Source organism: Tauraco erythrolophus, chromosome 15, assembly GCF_009769465.1.
Source record: "Tauraco erythrolophus isolate bTauEry1 chromosome 15, bTauEry1.pri, whole genome shotgun sequence".
In the NCBI taxonomy this organism is placed as follows: Eukaryota; Metazoa; Chordata; class Aves; order Musophagiformes; family Musophagidae; genus Tauraco; species Tauraco erythrolophus.
In genome coordinates, this window is record NC_141479.1 from 13,056,992 (window position 1) to 13,075,852 (window position 18,861).

The 18,861-nt window shown below is 39.3% G+C and overlaps 1 protein-coding gene across 1 annotated transcript in view; it reads right to left on the reverse strand.

Annotated features, from left to right (window-relative positions):
* Positions 1-3,704: 3,704 nt before the first annotated feature.
* BEAN1 (brain expressed associated with NEDD4 1) overlaps positions 3,705-18,861 on the reverse strand; it is a 38,677-nt gene continuing 23,520 nt past the window's right edge. The window contains exons 2-4 of the mRNA XM_009982110.2: positions 16,380-16,589; positions 13,996-14,137; positions 3,705-4,053 (exon numbers count right to left, since the gene is read on the reverse strand). Coding sequence (XP_009980412.1) covers positions 3,705-4,053; positions 13,996-14,137; positions 16,380-16,589 — 701 coding nt within the window. The remainder of the gene's footprint in view (positions 4,054-13,995; positions 14,138-16,379; positions 16,590-18,861) is intronic.

The window sequence follows — 18,861 nt, forward strand, 5'->3', positions numbered from 1 at the left end:
AAACTATCTGCTTGAGTACTTCTGGGAAGATTGGCCTGTTAATTCCTGGCTTTTCCTCTTTTTCCTTGGCAGTATGTTGCCATTTTCCAGTCTCCTGACCTTAGTTATTTTCAGAGGTACCTATGAATGTGTTTGTGAAGGTTTCTGATGCTTCTTGAAATGCCTGGGAGCATTTCAAGGGTAACAATTGTCACTGCAGCATTATTGCAGGCTCTTCCCTTCCTGCTCTTGCTGAGCTGGGCTGATCCTGGCTGGGCTCGCATTGACTCATCCCCCTGAGCAGGAGAGACCTGACTGGTCCAATGGCTGCTTATTCCTGTGATCTCTGACAACTGTAAAACCCAAATATAACTGGCTGAAGCATGATGTTGCTTAGTTGCATGATTAACAGGAGGCGAAAGGCTGTGGGTAGTCCCAAAGTGATACCGACGCAATAAAAAGCACAGAAGCTATATCGAATACGTGTATGTTCTTTACTAAAAGTTTTGTGTAAAGATCAGTATACTAAAAATCAAAGCAAAAGAGATGACTATGGAAATACAGTATTGTTATCACGTAGTACGAAACAGCATGTCAAAACAATTTTCTTTCTGATATAAGGCCTGTGTTAAGCCTGTTTTAGGAGTGGCATTAAAATTATATGAGAGTTTAAGATAAAATCTGATAGGATATGAATTTCTTAAGAGGAGCATCAGGAGACACTGTTAACTTGGCTGAGATTTATCTGGCATCTTAACTATTCTCTAAGAAATAAAAAAATTGCATCCTTACAAGAAATCTCAACGCTGTTCCAGTAGCAGCAGCAGAAGCTGTTAGAACATCTCTAGAGCTATAAGCTCTTTCTACTGTCGTCTGTTTGCAGAGGTATATGGGTTGGATGGATAAGCTTTTTCTCCCACAACTTCCTTGGGTATCACCTAGTTAATAAGATTAACAAGAGCAGAAAATTCTAAGCCACTCTTGAAATTGATCGTGGCAAGATAACATTGAAGGTAGCATACTCTAGTTTTAATTCACAGTTTGTTTTTTTAATATGTTTGTTTATAATGAATAACATAACCTATGCATTTAAGGGTGATTTAGAAAAATGCTACAGTATGGAACTGTATGTTCTAGTTGGCTTCCATATCCGTGTGACAAAGAAGCTAGGATTATTTCGATGGACGAGTCCCTCATTGTGAACTCTGCCTAGTGTGATAACTAGATGACTTGACTCGATAAATACCACAAGAGGGAGTAGACAGCTCTATTTGTAAGTAATGCTGCTACATACAATCCAGATTGCAATGCTAAGGATGCATAACTGTTAGCAAATGAAAAAGACTTTGAATAGTCTTCTGTAATCTTAGTAACGCATTTCTATCATGAGGTAAAATACAAATCTCCCATTTTCATCAGAGGCTGACTTAAAATTAGTTTATTTTGTAAACGACAAAGTTAATGGAAGGTCATGAAATCCCTGCCAGGTTAAAAGCCAAGCAGGTTGAAAGGATTTCCCAAAATGCACAGAAACTGTAAGCACCTGTAACAGAGTAGACACTTGCCTGCCAGATGAAAAAAGCCCTCTGTACTTGCCTTCAGAAGAACCTTCAGGTTTACCATGTTACAGTAAAAGAGACACTCAGTTTTTTGGGGGAAAAAAGAAAAAAATCACATTTCGTTTCTAATATTTGTTTCCTCCTCTACCTCCTCAATAGCAGCCTGAAGTAAGCAGGGTCTGGTCCCAGTTCCTTACCATGTTCTAGGCAGGTCTCCAAGAGCTGCAGGAAGACACAGCTATGAAAGCATGTCCTATTCTGCACAGAGAAACCTCTGTGCTTTCCTTCACTTTTTATTTTCCTGCCTGTAAAATTGGTGCGTTTCTATGTTGGTTTTAGTTTCTGACCCCTAATAGATGGTATAGAGTTTTGCTTCTCTTATTGCAAGATACTTTGCATGCCACAAAACTGTTTACACGAATGCTTTATACAGAGGAAGACTTCTGTCCATTAAAAATACAAATGTGAAATACAGCCTACATTCTGGCAATGCCTGCCAGCAGTTTTGCAATGCAAAGTTGTGAATTTTTGTTGTTTTGGGTATAGTATACTGAGAATATTGAAAATCTTGCTGAACTGCAAAAGAAGTCTGTTATTTTAGCAAAATACATATTTGCTCTCATCTACGTAGCAAAAAACGCATACTTACCTTATCTCGTCACGTGCATGTGACTCAGTAATGGTATAATTTATACAGCAGTAAGAACCATATAATTACTTCCCATCTAAGTATTAATTATAATTGTGTCAATCTTTGGAGTGTTGAATGATGATTACAGTTGAAAATTATTTAGTATTTACAGAAAATCTAAGTGCAATTTTAATAATTTGGATGATGCTGCCTTTTAAACACAGTCATATATTTACTATACTCATTTTTACATATCCTTCAGTGGGGGCAGTAAACTGAAGTCTGTTTTATCAGTGTAACAAAGTTGTTTTTTTCAGTGAAAATACCTCTAAGAGATTTAGTGGAGATGAGCCTCTGATAACTCTGCTAACTAGTACTGGTTGAACGTGTAGTTTAGCCCTTACGTGGGGACGGAGTGCTTGTGTACTATGTAAGATTAAACTCTCCCATCTGCAGTGTATCTCTGCTGTTCCTGCTACTGTGCACCTCCACCTTGTATGTGTCTGGCACATGAAGGTGTGAGAAGCCCAGGTCTATGAACGAAGGCTGTATTTGGGTAGCAAAATTTCAGTGAAAAAGATCATACCTAACACAGAGCTTGCTGCACAAAGTGAGGTTCTCTGCCAGTGTGCGTGCCAAGTCCAGAATCTATTATTTACATCACACTAATGCAATTACTAGAGGTCAAGGTCCTTTTTAATGCTATGGGCTCCTTACTGAAGAAAGAGACCGCTTAGTGTCTGAAAATAATCATGCATGGGAATTGGCATGAAGCATTTTCTGGGATTCCAGACACTGCCCTTCCCTTGCCTATATCAAGTCCCCGTGCAGGGCATGCAGCTCCCAGGCCCGCGCACAGCTGCAGTATAGCTTCCGTAGGTAAAGCCAATTGGTGCTGGGGGATCCATTGCCACCTCTCCATCACTTGCCGCTGGTTTCTTTGGAGGAAGACTTACAGCAGGCTTTGCAATGGTCTGGAAAAATGTGACTATCAAAATATTATTCTCCTTTTTCTTTTGCTCCTATACAGTACTGATAGTCATGTTTTGCAGGCAGTGTTCTGTCTCTCTCTACTGAAACACATGTTTAGACAAAGAATTATTTAAAAATGCTTTGTTGCCAAGACACTGAATGAAATGTACTAGTAGGACACCTACAAAGACAACAAAACGCTCTTCTTTTTCCTTCTGCTCTAAAACATGCAAAGTATCATAAAATCAACAAGTAGGCTTGACTAGATAACATGTATCTACATTAAGAGTGGCTGATTTCAACGCATTTTGAAATGCCTCAAAAAGGTCAGATGCACTGCTTGTCACTCCTGCTCTTTTATGCTGTGTGATGCCATGGAACGCTGAAGCACAAAGAGGGAAGTATAGGTAAACTTTCAAAATTCACTGTAAAAAATAAAATCCCAATGCATCCCTGTTTAAAGATATAAAATAGGTAAAACTTTCAGAGGTTTTATTCTTCCACTTAAATGTTTTTGTCGGTCTGAGTTCTTCAGGAGAACTGAAGGCAAGAGCCACTTTTATTCACATGATTTGGTTCAGAAGGCTGTGATATTCAGTGGAAGAATTTTTCAGTGCTTCCATTGGAACGAGTGGGATGGGGATATTCTGTTCGCACACTACTGTCTCATACAGGGGAGCAGCCTCCATAGTGAGAGACGGCAGAGAGATGGATGAAATGGGCTGCTGCAAGTCCTGCAGCCTGACTGCATAATTTGCAGCCTGTCCTGTAGTCCCAAATGCTGCTTCCTCTTCCAGGCTAATGTTTATAGATATTTCACTTCTTTGACAAGGGTCCATAAGAGAATATGGAGGGGGATCATCTGTGGGAATATATATTTGTGTTGCTCCTGGCCCCACACATTCGTCGTAGCTGAAAGAAAAAAAAGATTTTTTCATTAGATTCCTGTGAAAAATGCCACAGTATGTTATTTTCAGCATAGCAGGGGCAGGTAAAGTGAGAAGAGAAGGATCGTCTGGTGTTTTGTTCCTCAGCCCACATCCTTGCTCATCCTGCCATGTGAGACACTTCAGAGCACAATACTTAAAAGCACATCTTGAAATACCTGAAGATAATCCCAGAGGTCTCAGTGACAGTTCAGACCCTGTCCTCCTGCATGAAAGTAGTATCTTTGGCAGCACTGCTCAGCTGAGGTGCCCGAGGATAAGCTCAGCTCCTTACAGCCGGTTGCGCAGGAGCCGGAGGGATAACACTGCTGGCTCACGCAAAGCTGTGCACGCCGCACCAGTCGCTGTAGGTGCAGCACAGCGGGCGTCTGCTCCTGCTCTCAGCTGCTTGTAAGCAGCTAAGTTAGAAAACGGCTGGGGAAAAGGAAGTGGTGTTGCTGTTTTAGTTAAGAAATAAGGTATAGGGAGCTTTAGATGGAGTCTGAAGTCCAGTATCACATCAAATGCTGTCCTCCTGACTCACAGGTCTCTGGGCTCAGCCAGCAGCTACTTGGTGGGTTGTCTGGGTTGCAGATCTGTGCTGGCAGGGGCTGCAGAATTTCTTGCTGAGATGCAGAGTTGTGGTGAATAATCTTGACAGACTCATGCTGGTCATTCTGAGACTTGGCAGACTCCCCATTGCATTCCTCCCAAAAAGGAGGAATACAAGACAGACTGATTTGTGGGATTTCTGTGAGGAGCCAGCTCAGGTCTCTCCAGGCTTCATAGTTCCGTCTGTGCCACCAAGCTAGAGCCAGAGGAAACTATTACCTTCTCATTCCACTACTGTGCCCAGCGCTTGCTGTCCCGGTGTGAATACAGGCAGGTGGTTTAGATTGGAGCTTGGACTTCACAGCCTAGGGAGGCCCACGAGGGGTAAATAATGAACTGGGATAGACCAGAGTGTCTTATACTTGTGTTTTTCCATGTTCTGTGTTGCAGGAAGGGGATGGGAACGGACAGAGCGGACACAAGCAGGCTCCATGTGTGCGTACCATGCCCAGCCCTCTGAGCTTAAGGGCTCTGCACAGATTTGCACCGTGGCCCCAAGGAGGGCTGAACCAGAACTGGTGAATCTGGTCCGTTATCTGGGTGATCTGCTGTTGGCTATTCCAGCATCACCTGTTTGTCCGCAAACTAAAGCTGACTCTGCTTTTGCTACCAAACCAACCCAGATGTAGTGGTCTGAAGGAAGGTCCTGTTTTCCTGGCTCACTGGCTACAGGCAAAGTGAGGAGGAGTCATAACAGCATCATCTTAAATATTGGACCTGCTTTGTCTGTGGCTGCCTTGGTTAACTGTTTCAGGATCATTTTAAATCCAATTCTGAAGGAAGGAATGTTTTCAGTAAAAAACCTTCGCCTACTCAGTTAAGCTGAAAAACAATTCTGCTGGAGCCAGACAAATTAAGAACCCATTTCCTCAACCACACTAACTGCAGAGCTATTAAGATCTAGGATATTTCCTGAAACTTAGGATATTTAGCATATGTCTTCCCAGTAGACTGCAGGCAGTCATTCTGCCCCCTGTAATTGCATTACTGCCAGGCTAAACCCAAGCTAATAAACCCTCCTTGTAGATTGTGAGTGGCTTGCAGCAGGGCAGCTTGCAATGGTCAGAGCACGCTCAAATCTACTGCGATCAACCATGGAGGCCCTGCCTTAGGAAAATACCTGGTTCTGCTGCATACCTTTCCCTCAGAGTGCTCCTGTTGATTTTGATGGTAGTGTTCTTAGTCGGGGTGATGGAAGTGGTTTTTGGGAAAGGTAAGAAAGTGAAATCTTAGCATTAGGTTACTAAGTAACTCAAATATCCACAGGTGTTTTTATTTTTACGCCCCTTTTATCTTATTTTTATATTCATGAAGACAATGGTTTTAAATTCAAGCCAGAAAATTTTGATTTCCCTATCAGAAAGAATGGTATTTAAAACCATTCCGAACTCTATTCCGAAACTCATTCCAAACTCTATTCTGAACGTTGTGAATAGGGCTGCTAGATACTTCAGAAACAAGTCCCAGCACATAGGAGGTCAAATTGTTTTTGTATAGCATGTGGAAAAGATTTCAGTCCAGCCTCTTAAGCCCACTGAAGCTTTCAAGCGTACTCTCTTAAGATCTTAGACCTCAGTCAGAGATTGAGGACTTGATGTCCCCAACTCAACTCTTCATGAACTCAGCAAGAGTAAAGGAAGAGCCACTCTTTGCAGGATTACTTACTATGAGCTGCATCTTTACTTAATTTACATTTTGCTGTAACTGGACCCAAAGCCCAGTGAATTTATTTAAAATCCTGTCCACAGATTTTGACGGACTTAATCAGGCTAATGAAGAGCACTTACTGGATCCTGTTACCATAGTAAAAAGGTTTCAGTTTTGAAAAGCCGACAGTAATGTGAATTTCAAGATGGAAAATTTTGAATCCTTTTGCTGTGACACAAAAGAGAAGAACCTTCTCTGTGTCCTGAATCTGGGCCTGGGCCCAAAGCAAGGGAAATCTGCCACAGGCCTAAAGCAGAAATGGGCACAGTATGAACTGTCTACTTACTGTTGTTACCTGATCATCTGCGTTTATTTCCCTTAGATTTAATTAAATATCTTTCATGGACCATAGTTCAGCTCTGTAGAACTAAAATGCTCGGTGGGATAAATAGCAAAATGATCTATTGTGAAGGAGACTTTTAAACATCAAGAGAAATGGGTAGGAAATTATGGTATTCGAGACCCGGCATTTTAGTGTTTAGTTCCAAATATCAATATAATAGTGCTAGGGCACTTTTTCTTCATACACACAATGGATAGAAAATAATTCTCTCTTTTTCTTCAAACTCCAATGCAAGTAATGTTCCCCCTCTCACTTTTGCCAATTAATTTTACATTTTAAAAATTGAATAGGGCAGTAAGGAACACATGCCATACTTTCAATTAAGTAACTTTTTGGCATCTTCACAACTGTACCTACAGATTGTTATGGCAAGGAGGCAACTGCAAATCATTCAAATACTTTTTTTTTTTTTTTAAATAACTTATTGTATTTCATTAGCAATTAATGGTCCTGATACTCAGTCTCCCATATTCTCTTCTGAGTATGGTATCTTTGCTTGTAACGCTGACAGTGCAAACAGCTGTTGCTGTGATACTGCTAGAGGAGGCTACAGATAAGGTTGCTAGCGTTTTCTGTTGAGGACAGAAAGGAGATGAATTAAGATCATACAAGCAACTTTAACTTTGTAATTTCCCCCCCTTCCCCCTAGCTTTTGAGTGTTTTGTAGTTGGCTTTTTTGTTTTGGTTGGTTGGTTTGTTTGTTTGTTCCCCCCCTCCCCATTGTTTAACAGCCTCAGTAATTTGGTGCTTTCAGAGTTCTGCTATAGAGGTATTCCTGCAGTATAATGAATTATCAACACTGCAAGCATGAATTTTATTTTGCAGACAGGAAAGCACAGTGTCTCCTTCAAAGAGACCATATGTAAACTTATGCATCTACTATTTACCAGTTCTATTTTTATTAGAGGATTCTAAGCAAGTATTATTAAGAAGTTGTACACACTTTGACAGGTACCCGCTGTCCATGTATATTGGTAGCTGGAAAATCATTCCTCAAAAGATTGAAAGGATTACTTATAAAAAAACTGTAATAGCAATCATTCCTTGCAGTTGATTACCATGTATTGATGTGAGTGATACTGGACTAAATCCTTACTTTTGTCTTAAAATAAAGCTTCATGTTTGAGGGGAAGAGGTGAGTGGACTCTTGCATTTCACTGTAGTGAGGTGTGTATCACAAATTACGTGGTACTGCCAAGTTGTCCTGCTGTGTGAGGTCTGCACCTTTGACATAGCTTTTAGGTTTCTTTCTTTTTACTTGCAAACAGTGCAAACCAGAATAGAATGAAGAAGCTGCTTTCTCATCAGCTTGTATGGAGACCGGAGGGGGCAAGATGTACTATGTAATGATGGCTACCATTAAAAAGAACCTGTGAATTCGTAACAATGAGTAATGATGATTAAAAAAATTAATTAAAATTATACTGTTATGTGCAGGTCACTTAAGTATGGTACTAATGCTGTTGATTTCATCTGAGAAGGTGGCAGCTGTAAAGCTCAGTGCTGTACGTGAGACAGTGTCCATGTCATTGGGAGAGAGCATCCCCTGCCCTGTTGCATAAAGATTGTGTGCATGGGTTTTTGTGTGTGTGTATGTTGTGGTGTGTGTTTTTTTTGTTTTATTTTTGTTTGTTTGTTTTTCTTGGTTTGTTTTGATGGTTGTGTTTTGATAGTTGTTTTCTCTGAGAGATTCAGTTCTGTAAAGTTATTGTACATGTGAAAAGTAGCTGACGCTTGAAGTTCAGTACAGCAGTCACAGGAAAATCCTTTTAGACATGAAAGCGAATGGTTTTCAAAAGTATTATGTTACCATAACTTAATAATGGACCACCACAGGAACTCATTACACTGCATCTCATGAATATCATGTCTCTTTCAGCCCTGAAGAAAATCCTTAGTTACAGTACTTGTGGTGAATTCACTTTAATTCATTATTTTTAAAAAATGATATTATCTTACAGGCAGTCATGAGAAGGAAGGGGTTACTGACCATGGAATGTGCTGTTGTTTATATATTTTTTTTTTGGGCCCTGTGTCTTGTCAGAATAACTTAATTGTCATTGTAGACTATGCTATTGAGTTTTTAACAGATAATTATACTAGGAAAGGCAAGGAGGACTGATGTCTGTTAACATCATCTTACTGCATATAAATGTGATCTGCAAAGAGAAGAATGGTGCTTAAAAAATACAGCAGCTCTTCAAGCTGACCTTGTTGACTCAAAATGTTGGGGGGAAGGGGGGAATAACTTCATGAATTTGTCAGGTCTCATTGCAATAAGTATTAGGATAGGTTTGTTGCCAAGGAGAGCCAAAAGAGCTTATTTAACTAGCTGTCATTCATAAATTACGACCTACTCTTTGGGGAAAGAAAAAGGTTCTACTTACAGAATTTTTTTAAGATGCAAACAATAGCTAGCGAAAAAAATCTGGGGAATACGGAATTCTTCTTTATGAAATAGATGTCTTTTTGTTTACTTCGTTCATTTGTTACACGTTATGACTCTACTAAAATTGCTCCTTTTGCATTGTTTCCATTTTGCTGATGACCTATTGTCTTCTTTTAATAATGGCAAACAGAATCACTAAATCTGGAAAATACTATGTGGTGACAGGTTTGAGCTATGATGAAAACACCACAAAGGATGTTTATATGATGTTGTTACCTAATAAAGAAAAGTTTAAATTAGAACAAATATACTGTAACTCTCTAAAAGGAGGATTAAAGGAAAAAAAAGTGTTTGATGACCATGTTTACTTCAGCTGATGATACTATCTCTGATCATGCAATATACTAACAGCTGGGTTTGTAGGACAGCAGCTTAGAAATGTCAGTGTTTCCTTTGAGGTGTGTTTTCTCAGAATGCATATATTCTTTGGAGATGTGTAACTACCATGAGGAAATGCATTATTTTTGACAGAACGGCTCTTATAGTGACGTATGTCATGAGACAATATTTTCATAGCGTATTTTTTTTTGATAACGACAGTTTCCATTTGAGATACTAGGAGCATTTGCTAACTATATTCTGACTTTTCTTTTGCATGCTTTGTCAGTGATTTACTAAGCATTAGTTTAATATTTTCATATAATACCATCCGTTACTGATTGTCTCATTCATTCACTTAGTTTAATTCTTGAATAGTGACTTAGAATGAAGAGCCAAAACATCTTTATTAAAAAAGGAACACCTTTGTTGAGGCCTAGTAATTAGGAGAATGATAGCGCAAGAATAAGCAGATGTACTTAAGTGGCGCCTCCTCCTATACAGCTGAAGTCAGCCTCTTTCATCAGGTTTTTCTGCTTTCACTGCTGCAGGTTTTTCTTTTATACGCAGTAATAGCTTGTGCTTGTAGAGTGAAAGTGGGGCAGGTGTAGAAAGGCTGGTCAGATGATACAGTGTCTTAAGAGGTATTTTTGATGACAGAAAGCTAAGAGAACTTTGTACCTTAGCATCACAACAAGCAGGCTGAAGTGTGAGAAGAGTTTTGACTACAAAAATTTTGTCCTGGTTGAATTTGTTCAAGTTTCTTAATTTGAAGGGAGAGCAACTCTGTGGTTTAGAATTGTTGCTAGATCACCGGATCATCTTTCTCAGATGACTTAAGTTTCTTAGAAACAAATCCTTTGCCATCTCTCATAAGACAGACAATGAAACGTTAAATTAACTTCCAGCACTGCTACAAGTATCTGTATGTGTTAGAAATAGGCTCTAAAATACATCCCCCCCCAGTATCTTGAAACTGCTTAGTGCATACCCACTGTATTTTGTTTTTGTATTTCCCTTCTACACTTCAAGTAAAATCAATCTGACAGATGCTAACACACATCTGAGATTCATTAGGAAGTCATTAATTGTCCTAAGGAGATGTTTATGGATAGGAGTGCTGTATGTTTGGGGCTGTCAAGACAAATTGACCAAATGGCATCTCTGTAACCACCCTGCAACAGTAGCAGGCTAATGACAAAACTCAGTGCATGGCATTCCTCTAAATTGGACGTAAAATCTGATGTTAGAAAGTGGTTAGTGGAAGTGTCTATGGTGATAATCAAATTGAGCCTCAAATGAAATTTGTGATTTAGATATCAAAGCAATTAAATTATTAACATCCCAAGGCATTTTTCATAAATTAACTTCCCAATTAAAGTTTTTATAGAAATAATATTTCTGCATTGGACTTGCAATTGGAGAGTCAAGAGTGGGCAGTCCTGAGCAGTCAGTGCTCCCTCAGCCATAGAAATGGGTACTCCGACCTCTGTTTCATCAGCCTTCCCCTAAAAGTCCTTTTCTACTCATTTCATGTTTTAAAGGCCACCTGTAAAACCAAATGAAAACATTCTAGATGGATTATAATCACCCCCTTGGCCAAATAGAGGTGTTGTGCTTTCTACTGAAATAATTTCGGGAAGTATGGCTTTAGCAAAAACGGTGTGTTCGAGAATACTCAGCCCTGCAGCACCTGGCGCACGGGGATGCAATGCTGCTGCCTCTTGCAGGCTGCGCAGCGGTTAAATGACGCGGACGCCTTGGTGTCCGCTCGTGGCAGCAGGACACTAGTTCTCACTCACTGAATTCTTTCACTTCAAGTATCCGCTGAGAGCTATTTGCCAATGCAGTTGCTTTTCTCACCGCTCTCTATTTCTGTTCTGTTTATGCTACAGTTGCATTATTAGCTTTTGGGCATGCTAGTTTAGCTTTCAATTGCACCATGCACTGCATGAATTAGAAGGAGGAATTGCATTAATTTAGCCAGTGCTACATTTCAACAAACCTACTCTTCAAAACATTATCATGTGTAACAAGATTGATCCCAGTGAGTTAATATTTTAAATGCACAAGGTCAAGCATGTCTTGTTTATGCTTCAAGGGCGTCTCTGGCAGTCAGTTTTGCTGCTGTTAGCACCCATCAGTCCAAATAATCTCCATGCTCTACTAATTAGAAAAAATACACTTCAGTGTTATGCCATGGAGGAGAGTGTAAAAGTAGCTATACAGAAATTTTTTCAGGCTTTTACGTAATGCAACGTATTCATACAATGCTTCTCAACCAATGCTTTTCTGAACAGAAAGTTACAATGGACTATATAATGTATTAATAGTAAGTGTAAATGTCTCCCAGCATAGCTTTGCTTACAGCCATCTGCTAAGCTCTACTTTTCCTGGAGTTTTTTCCAAGTTGTGTTGCTAAGATGTAAATAAGATTTTGATGATTTGCCAAAGCTACTTTTTCTAAAATACTTAACTATGGTAGCAGTGAGTAAACAGCAAAACCATTAACAATAACCTTTATTTTTAACCTGTCACGCAGAACTGCAATTAATGGCATAAGCAGTGTTTCCTTGTGTCTGCTGAGTCAGATCTTGGAGCTCGCTCAGCCCAGAAGGGAATCTTCAGGAGGCAGTGGCTGGACACCTTTATGTCTCTCTGATCCTAGTATTGATGTCCCAGAATAGTTTCTTAGAACAAGGTAGGCCACAAGAGAGTTAACTTTTGCCAGGCTTATTACAGAAGTAGCTGGAGAATTTACAGGAAAGCTCAGACCATCTAGCGCCATCTCTCTTTAGTACATCTCTCATGTATCTCCTTCCAGAGAACTCCATAGAGGTGGAAAATCCTCCTTTAGGCCTGTTTCAAACTGAAAATGGAAGCAACCTTTGGTGTAATCTTAGGAGACCTGTCTGCAAAAGAAATGTTCTCAGAGCTTGTTCACAGGAGTCTGAGCTTGTTCTCAGAAATCTGGCCAACTGCCCACTCAAGCTGTTGCTTGGCTGTCAGCTGGCTGGCTTTTATTAGTAAAGACTCGTGGGTGTGGGTCCAAAAATCAGTTTAAATTTTTAAGTAGATTTATATGAAGTTCTACAAATTTAGATGCCAAGCTCAGAATAATTTTTCACATGTGAGCTTTCTGCTAGAATATTTACATCATCTCTAAAAGCCCATTTATTATATAGTATGACTTTGTAATACCTAAAGGGTTGCTTGTAGAACATGCATAGAATAGAAAAAGAAAAGACCTATATATTCTATGTTCATACTACTGACTTGCTCTGTGTTGCATGTGTATACAACCAGTCAGAAAAGCTCTTATGAGCATATTGGTTTAACTCAGAACATTCTGAGTCTGCTTAAAAGGAAGAAAAGAAGAGAGGAAGGGGGGGAAAAAAAAAAACAACAGGGGTGTACGGCTGCTCAAACATGATTTGCTGTTTGTAAGATACAGCACTACAGAAAGCCAGAAGTGATGTTCTGTTTAAAACGATTTCTGTTGGTTCATTGGAGGGAGTAACTGAATTCCTTCATTTATTAACCTCAAAGTACATAAGGCACACAGAGGAGATACAGATGGCCTAAAGTACGACTCCTGTCACTTGTGATGGCCATGCTTGTATCCTGTGAATGCAGGCACTCAAATGTGGAATGAGCTGCTATATAATTTTTGGAACAACTGTCTTTGGAAAGAGCCTCTTCTGGCGACGTTACCTCCCCAGGCAATTAGAACTGCCTGATATCTGAAGGATGGTCTTCTCCAAAGATGCTACTACAATCTAGGCGACTGTGGCTCTCCAGAGCAGGTTTGGGTTAAACAGCTAAATGGTCGTTCTTCTCCTCCTTAACAGATTGCTGATACATGGTGAACAATTCCAAACAATTTTCTCCCTATTCAAAATTGGGAGGTTAAGTACAATTATTAGGTACGTCAGAATGGTATGTTTATTTCAGTTCTACTTTCTGATAGAATACTGGGGTTAAGAAAGCTGAGAAGTGAGACTTGCTGAAAAACACAAAGATTTAAAGGTTTCTTGCACTTCTTCCCTCCCTCACCCCCCTGCCTTTCCTTTTTTTTTTTCCTGTTTACTCTGATCTAAAGTCTCAAGGTCAGTATTAAATGTAACCTGAAAGTTATGGAAAAAAGTATACATTTTTCTCCTGGAAGTGGAACCCTGACTTGTACAATCATGACTTATGGACATCTTTCTATGAAAGCAATTTTATTTGTGTGTTTCATTAGTATTCCATCAGTATGATAAATTTTAATGTGAATATTAGTAAATAAGAACTGGCTGTACACATGCCTCTATTTAGTAAAGATATATTCTGCTAAGAAAAACTTGAACTTACACGCAAACTAAACAAAGTCTGTCTGTATTTAGAATTTGTGTGACCTGCACATTTTCATAGTGGGTATAGGTTTAGCAGTTTTATTTTCCTTAACAGGCTTTCCAAGCGCAGGACTATAACACTCAGAATCTTAGAAAAGTGCTTACCGTGGAGGTGAATCGGGATACATGATGTTGACCTGAGAAAGTGTATCCATATAGGAACCAAAATCAAAAGCTGGGGGGAACTCCTCCATGCAGGTGGATCTCAGCTCTCCAAAAGAGCCACCGTAGGAGAAGCCATCTGGAGCTGGAAAACAAGCAATTAATACTTGCTGCTCTTTTCCTCCATGGTGGATTCTCTGAGACAGTATCACTGTTTATAACACTGCCATAAATCAGAAAATAAAATCTATCTGAGGCAGAGGAATTACTGGTATTCTAGAACAATCAGGTTTCACAGGACATTTCTATTCCTTTAAAAGCAAGTTAGCATCATCTGTAGATGGGTAAATTTCCATAATGATGTCCAAAATGTCTTCCCAACAAAGTGATCACTGCTTTTCACTCGATGCATTAAAATAGTACCTGGAGAGAAGGGTCAGCTTCAACGTGACATCAAAGTAGTCTCTCTCTCCAGAGGATAAGGGACAGGACTCACTTGAGCTGCCTGTTCCTCCTTCTGGCAGTTTTCACCTCTGCCAGTTTTTTCTCGAGGAATTTACCAAGACTAATCCAGTCTATCACGCACTGTGCTTTCCTTTTGCTTGAGAAGTGAAGGAAGCCAACTTCACAGTGATTCCCGCTGCTCCCATGCTGGCCAGGGAAGCACGCTGAGAGATTAGCATGGCATGTGCTAATTTAAAATTTTTACTTGGGTAGACTGGAACAATTTAGTTTAAGATTAATCGTTTAAATTTCTCCGAAAATGTCAACGTGCTTTTCTTTTCCCATTTCTCTAGCATTGTTATTTCCAACAAGCAGTTTGAAAATTGTCCTTTATGGTTTTGCTTGGCTTCAGGATTTTTAAAGGAGCTGAAACTAACTTAGCAGTAGGTTTAAATGGAGTGATTGGATGGTCAATATTTTAGCACGCCAAAATATTGCTGTTCACAGGTAAAACAGTAACTCCAATTTGGGTTTAACTATTTAATCCCAAATTTAGCTGCTGAAAAGTAGATGTTACAATAATAGCAGACATTAGGGAATTTTTTTTTCTTTTTTTCCTCTGTATGTTACCATTTCACTACTTTTGGAGTCTAAAATTTATTCCCAAAACACAGACATTATTCACTTACCTAGATAAATGTTTCTGGAAAAGCCAAGAATAATTAATCTTGGCTCCAGGTGGATGAACTGATACTAGGAAATGTGTTTCTTTAGACATGAAAATTCCTGGTCCAAATAATTAAATGAATTTCATTTGACTTCAGTGAATACTTGATTTACCTCAGTGAAATCAAGATTTGAGCCAATGCATTTTTATGTGGCTCACTATTGTTTATATAGAAAATATAATAAGAAAACTGAACAATATGCAAAGAAGTGTACTTTTGCAACAAACTGCAGATATAGGAGCCTAACCACAGATGACAAAAACTGTTGATGCTCCACTCAATTCATTAATCCACTTATTAAAATTTGAATTTTTACTAGCTGAAGACTTACAAAGTAACTTTTTGTAACTACTTTTTCCTTAAATATAGAAATAATCAAATTCTATCATTTCCTTGACAAAGTGGATTTTAACTTGCGGTCAGCAAACCCAAAATTGGCCAAAAATGTAATTCTACAATTAATTCCTTCATATTCCCAAATCCTTTTAAAGTATGGGTCATGACTGTTGGGGCTTTAGGAATTGGCACTTTTTTGATAGCAAACCAGTTGCTTTAAGGATGATGACAGTTGAAATGACATTTTGACGCCCTGTTGTTCTGTTTATATCCAGTTACTAACTTATGTGGTCAGAAAATAAGTAATTGCCCGGTCATTGTAGGTTGGTGCACACTGCAGAAGTGAAAAGATTCCTGGCTTTCCAACAAATAGAAATTACATTTCACACTATACTGAGGCTATAAGGGGATATGAAAAAAAACAATCAGGAGTCTAGCGATGGAGAAGAAATTTTATACTGTAGCCCAGAGAGGTAGCAAATGTCCCATCACTGGAAACATTCAAGGTCAGGCTGGACAGGGCTCTGAGCAACCTGATCTAGTTGAAGATGTCCCTGCTCACTGCAGGGGGTTGGACTAGATGACCTTTAAAGGTCCCTTCCAACCTAAACCATTCTATGATCAAGGGAATAAGCTGTTTAAGAACTGCTGTTGGCATTGGCCTTGTTTGTTAACCATTAACTATGGAGCTGGTACTATGTGAATTCAGTGCCAGCATGAAGATGGTATTAAACTACAAAGCTGCCTGTGACCTACTCATCCCATTTTTTAATGGTTTTATTTCTTTATCCCTTGCACAGTGGCCAGAGGCTTTTTGTTGCCCATAGCACCAGACACTAATAAAGTTAAGCATTCTCTTGTTATAACTAGCTATCTTACCATAAACAGCATCTCTCCTCAGATGTGGGTGTCTCAACCGTCCGTCCTTTCGCAGACTGCCAACAATGATTGTAACACAGGATAGAAACAGCACAAGTCCGATCACTACTCCAGCCACCAGAAGCGGTGAAACAAGTAAACTGGTATCACTCCCATTTTCACTGTAGCTGGGGAATTCACTGGTTGGGCTGCTCTGGTTCAAGTGAACTTCTGTACAGCACAGAGAGAAAGAACGTGTCAGTTGTGAAAAGAGACATTTATAAAGTGTGGTTATACAGATGCCCGAACTAAGGGCTTTCGAAGTCCTAAGAGAGCCTGAGACAGATCCACTGTACAAATTCATGCTCTTATGGAAAACCCATTTATTAGATGATTATTAGATAATCAGATGATTAGAAATTAGAATATTTCTGGAGCTGTTAGTAGCTGACTCTGGGGGAGTCACTGGCCAATCATTTCCCTGTTATTGGGGAATATCCTGCAGGAGTCAGTGATGTATGTTGCATAATGGTAATTTTGATTGCTTATCCCTGGAAAGATTCTTTAGTGCACAAGGAGGAATGCGAGAACACAAAAATTTGAGTTCCGAGCAGAACAGAGGAATCGTGTCTTGTCACTAGGTGTGGAAAGGTTTTGCAGAGAAAGTTTTGGACAAAAGCGAATCAGAGGAGCACGCTTTTATAGCATAGGGCATGCTTTAGTTTGTGGGATGTCAGCATCCCAAGAAGATGTCTTTCATCAAAGACATGGCTTTCTAGTAGGCAGAAGCTCAGGCAATATGGTGGTCCTGTCATCCTTAACATCTAGTAAATGGTTGAAATGGAAAACCATCACAATGAGCACTTAAAACTTACTCATTAAAAACCTAAACGTAAATAAACTTAATTTATTGCCCCGTGGGCTCCCCTTTATGTTTAAACAGTAAGCCAATGATGGTGCCAAACCTGTGCTTTAGTCCAGGCTTTCCTAGTGTTCGAACTGGCTACGTACCTTGCACAGAGGTCAGGTTTGGTGCAGTCATCCTCATTTCATCCTCCCTCGTTTGACCTGATGCTGTGTAAGGAGGGAGCTGTGTGGGCGGGCAGACCTCACCTTTAAACAGTGTGGCCGTATTGTGGTGCAGTGGGTACACCCTGCGCTTCACCAGGCGGCCGCAGACTGAGCTGAGCTCTGGCTGGCTTGTGCACCTTTGTTCCAGGCAAGCAGTTCTACACAGTAACATCGCTACCCTTACTTCCACCACGTTTTCATTTTTCAGTTGAAATGCACTTGTATATGGCAAAAACTATAACTGCTTTCCTCTGTGTTAAAAACCACCAAAAACTCGCTAGATGTTTTATTTAAGTTCAATAATAAGTCTGTTTAAGGGAGAGAAATGGAAAATGCAAGAATATCCCGAACTATGAAAAGTCATAATAACTTCAGTAATTTATTCCCAATCAAATATCCTTTTGAGACAAGCTAAAGAGAGAGTATCAAAAGTTAAACAGTAAGCTTCCTCTAAAGAATCAACCAGCGACATATGATTATGTGAATTAATTGCCCATAGATATATTTGCGGGGGATTCTACTGCTAATGGAGTGGAGGTAAATGTTAGAAATGGTGGGCTAAAGGATTCAGGATTTCAGCAGACAGAATCTCTGCTTAAGTAAAAGGCTCAATATGTTTATTTGTGGACAAAAGTTCAGGCATGCAGTAAAGGTAACCAAATACGGGCCTAGGCCTTGAAAACAAGTTGCAATAAGCACCCATTTTCCTATCCTTAATCCACAGCTCATTAAAAAACAAAGAAACAAACACAACCCCCCAAATTAAAAAGAAATCTCTCATTAGCTGCTCAGAATCAGACTATGTAAACCAGAATTTTATTAATGCAAGTAATTATTGGAGATGCATATATAACAAGAGTAGCTTTCAAAGATATATTTTCGTATGTGGCTATATGCCAGTTGAACAGATAAATAAATTTGTTTCATACAGAAACTAACACTAACAAAATTTTGCCCTATTGGATGTTCTGTAAAGTGAATATGTGCTTTTGGAAGTGTAACTGTTTTTTACATGGATAGATGTTAGCAGATACGTTTCAGCAACATTTTCCCTGCTCTTTTCCTTCGGGATACACCACTTAGTGTGTTGTACTCATAATAAGCTTAAAAAGAAGATGATGGCTTCAAGCCAATGTACATTATCATTGGGTAACGCTTGACGTTGAGAGAACTGACTAGAAATATAAAAAGCCTGGGGAATTAGCATGTAGTAGGTTTTTTGTTAATTTTTTAGAAGCACTTGGCTGAGAATCTTTATGAGCAATTAAGATAGACGGCCAAGAAATGTACTGAGCTTTTATAAAGTGTTTTATGCCAAGAGAAAACTGAATTTTCTGAAAATTAAACTGATTCTGTAGCACTAAATCAAAAAGGTATGGAAAACTGTCCTACGTAATACTGTTAACCAAAGACTTTTTGGGTATGGGATATA